At 42.1% G+C, this 6,000-nt stretch overlaps 1 protein-coding gene across 1 annotated transcript in view; it reads right to left on the reverse strand.

The window, feature by feature from the left end:
* GARRE1 (granule associated Rac and RHOG effector 1) overlaps positions 1-3,934 on the reverse strand; it is a 47,724-nt gene extending 43,790 nt beyond the window's left edge. Inside the window, exon 1 of the mRNA XM_065899237.1 lies at positions 3,440-3,934. Within this exon, the coding sequence (XP_065755309.1) occupies positions 3,440-3,934 (495 nt within the window). The remainder of the gene's footprint in view (positions 1-3,439) is intronic.
* Between the last annotated feature and the right edge of the window lie 2,066 nt (positions 3,935-6,000).

The raw sequence follows: 6,000 nt of genomic DNA on the forward strand, positions 1-6,000 counted from the left end.
GCTCGCGCGCCTCAACAAGAGAGCCACATGCTGCAAACTAGAGCCCACGTTCCCTGGAGCCCGCACGCCACAACTAGAAAGAGAAAACCTGCACGCCACAACTAGAGAGAAACCCACACGCCGCAAAGAAAGATCCCGCATGCTGCAGCTAAGACCCGTCGCAGCCAAAATAAATAAATAAAATAAATATTTAAAAATGTAGATAATTAAAAAATAAATACAACACCTTTATAAAATAAAAAGCAGAGTCACTTTCTACTCAAAACTTATTTCTCTAACAGAGAGATTATGAGGTTGAATCACCTGGGGTAAGGGGCAAAGTCACTGATGAGTACAGACAGGACAGGACTCATGTACACCCTGCCTGCCCCAGAGCACACAGTTGGCAACTGCAGTTCCTAGACACAGGCACCAGGATCTGTCAATCAACGAGCATATCCGAAACCTGGCTGCAAGTAAGGGAGCATTAGAAGCATGTTTTGGCTACCTTCAGGGGTGGGACAGTGGAACTGGTACTTTGTCTTAGGTTTCAAATGGTCAAGCGTTTGAATATTGAATTCAGGGCTTTTCTCAACCGCAGTCCTGGGCTAAGCTCTTGAGCAGAGGTCCTTGTCTAGCCAGTCAAGTTCATCAAGGTTAGGCCAGACTTCTTTCCCTAAGGATGAATGCTAAAGAGCTTCTCTGGCCCTTGCTGATAAAATCTTTAAAAAACCAACAGGAAAAAAAAAAAAAAACAAATGCCCAGCTATGTCATCTGAGTTGGTGAATATCCTGAGAGAGAGACCACGTCAGTACATAAATTCCAGAAACAACAAATACTATTCTGTGGAAAGAGCAAAATGTTAAGTTTGCAGGCCTACATTTCACAATCACATTTTAGGATTTAATTATAAGTCAGCAGTTTGAAACCTAGAATACACGCATATATTCTAAAACACATCAACAGTACTTAGTTTCCAGTTTAGCCTCTGAGAGCCTGTTTAGCCCATTATATACAAAAACATGGTAGTATTCCAGCTATCCTAATCGCATTTCAATGGGGGAAGTCAAGCCAAAATTCCAAAACACAGCAATAAGAAATATTTCCCCTTCTCAGCTCAAATGGTCCATGCTGGTCCCAGGAAAGCAGAAGGGACAAGGTAGGTGCTATTGCACCCAGTGGCTTTACTAAACCCAACTCCTCAGGGTTGGTTCATCCTTCTCTAGCTGTCCTGACCTGGGGAACAAGGGCACTTGCCCCACAGGGTTGGAGGGCAAACAGCCCTGGAGGCCTAGCTCTGTCTCCTCCAGCACCTGGAGGCATGGACTGAAGAAGAGCCCAATAATGTTCAGGTTAAAATAATAGGCTCTGGCCTCATTTTCAAACCATTCTTGCCTGAAATTCTAAATAAAGCTAAAGGTGTTTGTGTCATTGCAGGATGGGAACTGAAACAGTCTGGGTCTAATACTGTTCAGCACATTCTGAGAGGGCAGAGGCCCTAACTGCTCTCCTGCCACATCTCTGCACAGCAGTGACCAGGCATCCTGAGGGCTAAACATGGTTCTTCACATAAAACAAAGAGAAGTCAAAGCTGTACATCTGTGCCTATACACATAGGAATCTGGAATGGCACAAACCAACCAGTTAACAGTGGTCTCCTCTGGGAAAAGGAATGGGATGGGAGAGTAGAGTAGTAGTTTTAAGTTTCACTGCTTGAATTTCTTTTGAGAAGTACGTTTCTGAAAAATACGCTTTATATATGATTTACATGTGTAATTTAAAAACTAAACTATGACAAGCCATTTTAAAAATACTTCAAAATCATAATTTCTCTGAATATATGATGTGATCACAGAAAAAAAATCAGAAAATAAAAATAAACTTGGATAGGTTCAAAACAGAATGAGCCAAGAAGGAAATTATACATTTATACCAGCAGATTCAGCAAACTATAACTCATGGGTCAAATCCAGTCCAACAGACAGGTCTACAAGGTAAAACTGGTTTTCTCATTCTTAAAGGGTTATTTAAAAAAAAACAAAGAAGAATGTGAAAGAGACGCATGTGGTCCACGAAGCTTAAAATTTACTTACTATTTGCCCTCTACAGAAAAAGTCTGATGATGCCTAATGCCTGATTTACATCAAGACTATTGTGTCTTTTCAAAAATAGTTTCTGGGCTTCCCTGGTGGCACAGTGGTTAAGAATCCGCCTGCCAATTCAGGCGACACAGGTTCGAGCACTGGTCGAGGAAGATCCCCCATGCCGCGGAGCAACTAAGCCCATGTGCCACAACTACCGAGCCTGCACTCTAGAGCCTGCGAGCCACAACTACTGAGCCCGCGCGCCTAGAGCCCGTGCTCCACAACAAGAGAAGCCACCACAACGAGAAGCCTGAGCACCGCAACGAAGAGTAGCTCCCGCTCACCGCAACCAGAGAAAGCCCGCGCGCAGCAATGAAGACCCAATGCAGCCAAAAATAAATAAATAAAAACAAACATAGTTTTAAATTCCTCTTGGAAATGCCTTCAAAATCACGATATGCCTTTTAAACACAATAAAAAATGAGTCATAATACTTAATAGCCTAACTTTTTTTTCCCCTAAAACCACAACAGTATAAGTTAGCTTATTCAGCTACCACAATCACCAGATTTAGTTCAGAAGACTAGTGATTTCCTAAAATCAAACACAACCCCAGGATGGGGAAAGGAACATTCTCCCTCCTAGCATCCAGAAACCTAACCTCTAATGTGCTGCTAAAACGTACAAGGACACATGGAAAAATCAAACTCAGAAGAACTCTCTGAGCAGGTAAAAATAATTTTAAACATCTAGCAGTGAAGCTAATTTAACAGATGACAGTTTAATAAATTATTTCCTAAACGAAGGAAGGAAAAACGTCATGTTTATTCTGAATGAAATTTGTATTCCAATCTTACACTCTACTGTAGAGCCCTGAAAAAGGGAGAATATTTCATTTTGACTACCAAAGACCCTAAGAAACATACTGAATAAGAATCAAATGCATCCAAATGTAAATAGATGTAAATTTAGAACTGAAAAAATAACTTATCCTGTAAACATGTGTAGAACTTTCTACATTAAACCAATGGTTCTATATAATGACAATTCACAAAGAAATCTTCATAATCGTATTTAGAATTCTCAGTCCCTACTATGTACTTTAACAGTATGTTATTTGGAAATTAAGTTCCAACTTGAAAATTTAAAGAACATAAAACATAGGCTGATTTGTTTAATAATCTTCTATCCTACTTAATTTGAAATGAAAGCAATTCAGAACCTGGCATGCAAAAATTTTTTACAAGGACAGGGTATCAATGGAAAGAGGACGAAGACCATCATTTCAGCGATTTGAGAAAAAACTAAGACAAACATTCTCACTTACCTCTGGAATACATTTTCCTACCCAAGTATGACACAGAAGATACTCTACCTCAATGTCCTGGAGACTGAATTCCTTCTGATCTGTAAAGTTTGCAGCCCCGGCACTAAGTTCCATCAGCATCTTGGCGATCTCAGGCTTTATGGCTGAAGTCAGCCGACTGGCTGCTTCCATGACGTGCTCCTGCACATCTTTGAGTTGCATGGCTGCCTTGGAATAGTGAGAGTTCCTGAACACAGTGCTGAAGAGATCTGTGAGGAAAGTACTGGCACGGCAGAAGACGTTGAGGGCGTCCAGGTATTTGGAGATGCCCTGCTGGATGTCAGCAATGGGAGTGGAGTGGGGCATGGCATGGTGGCAGCTGCCTGCGGCAGTCAGACTGCCCAGGGGGGCGGTGGTGGCCGTAGATGCCAGGGGAGCACTCAGTGCTCGGCCGAGCTCAGGCATTGGGTACTGCTGGTGCTGCTGCACCTTCTGCTTGGACCCGCCAAGCAGGAAGCGCCGCTTGTAGTCCATTTTACTGTCCTGGGCACTGCAGCAATACATGCGGGAAGGGGAACTGTCCCAGTGACCGTGAGAGGGTCAGGGTCCTGATTCCTTTTTCTCCCCCCTAAAACTGTAGCTAGGTATAAAAATAGTGGAGTTCTGCAAATCTAAGTTTTAAAAAAGGCATTTCCATGAGGCAGGTGACCATGTGATCCAATGTAGTTGTGAAAAGGACAACAGGTTTATATAATTAATATTTTCAGTGCAGGCAGGACCTCTGACAAAAAATAAAAGTGTGCCCAAAATGCTATATAAGAAATGTTAGCATTCTACTCTCTTAATAAAAAGATATGCTTGCTGAGAAAAATGTTTACCTAGAATTGCTTTGCAAGAATATTTTGATACTTGTATTTACAATGGCAGAAAAATAACTTAACTTAAAAAAATGTAATATAATGTAATATAATGTATCTTCAATATACCAGAGAAGTTAGAACCCAAAAACCCACAAGCTGATCAACAGCAATTTAAAAAGCAGTACAGAATTACTTCACACTAAGTCCTCAGTAAGGAAGATCAGACCTCTGCAGAATCTTGACAGAGCCTGCCTGCCAAAGCGATCTACCTGTAAAAGGTCTTCTCAACGCGGAAAATTTCCTTTAATATTTTCTGAAAGCAAGTTTTTTTTTTTTTAAAAAATGGCATTTATTAGAAGTCCTCTCCTTCTTTTCTTTTGTTTGCTGAGGTAGCAGTTTCCGTATAACATTAATAAGAGGTGCTTCCAGACTGGGTTGGCCCTCAATTGTAAAGTCTGAAGCAAGAATGCACAGATGTATTTGTAAGGCTTCTAAGTCATTTCCTGTAAGGGGGAAAAATAAGATAGAGTTAGGAAAGTTACAAGACAGTGAGTAATTCTGGAACATTAACTCCTGAAATGCTATTATCCACAAAGGTGGGCTCCAAATGATTAAGAAACTATATAAAAACCTTATAAAAGCAGGTACAACAGTGAGAGTGCAACAAGAGATGATGACTGTTAGAAAATTCCTCAAGTTGTAGTACAAAAATAATGTAACAAAAAGTTTGATTCCCCACTAACCACTCCAAAACTCAGGCTGACAACTGACACATAAAGCAGAGCCTGGACTCATGTTTGTGTTTCCTCCTCAAAGAGCTCACAAATCCATAAGAGGATTAGAAGAGTACACAGATTAGGTGAGGGCTGTTGACAAGTAGAGCACTCACAAAACCTTAAGGGGGATTTGGAAATGGAGTGATGAGCAAAGACTGAGAGAAATCAGGAAGGCTGTTATGAAGAAAATGTTACTCGGAGGTAGGCCTTGATTGTAGGATAGGTTTTGATAAGCACAAAAGGGATGGCTGGGGCTCACCAGATGAAAGGACCACCACAGCAAAGGCCCTGAAGCAGGATGGCTTAAAGTCTGTTCAGGATACCCAGCTGGGCTGAAGTGCAGCATACAGAAAGACAGAGCCTGGAGAGGTAAGTGGCTGGCAGGTTTGTAGACAGGATGCTACTCATCCTCACCCAGGTACCAATTTCCCCTCCAGATGTTCGAAAGGAAGCCTCGGAGGGTGTGCAGGTTCTTACACCCTGGGGAAGCTTCTATAGAACCCCTGGCTCTGGATAGGTGCAAAGAGCAAGGTCTGAACACCTCTGGTTGCAGTTTCTGAACTACGCTACAATAGTAATGTGATTCTTCCTACACAGCTACAACTAGGTTTACACTTGCCTGAAACTATCTATTCTTCCAAACATAACAACAGTTCAAATATGTTTTACTGAATGATACATGTAGTCTATACTAAACTTCAATGTATATGATGTCTGTATATAGTTTGGTCTACTTATTGATAACTAGGCTTTCTTTCCATTTTCCTTTTTTTTTTTTTTTTTGCGGTACGCGGGCCTCTCACTGTTGTGGCCTCTCCCGTTGCGGAGCACAGGCTCCGGACGCGCAGGCTCAGCGGCCATGGCTCATGGGCCCAGATGCTCCGCGGCATGTGGGATCTTCCCGGACCGGGGCACGAACCCGTGTCCCCTGTATCAGCAGGCGGACTCTCAACCACTGCACCACCAGGGAAGCCCTCCATTTTCCTTTTTTGAT

Source organism: Phocoena phocoena, chromosome 20 (genome assembly GCF_963924675.1).
Source record: "Phocoena phocoena chromosome 20, mPhoPho1.1, whole genome shotgun sequence".
Classification (NCBI taxonomy): Eukaryota; Metazoa; Chordata; class Mammalia; order Artiodactyla; family Phocoenidae; genus Phocoena; species Phocoena phocoena.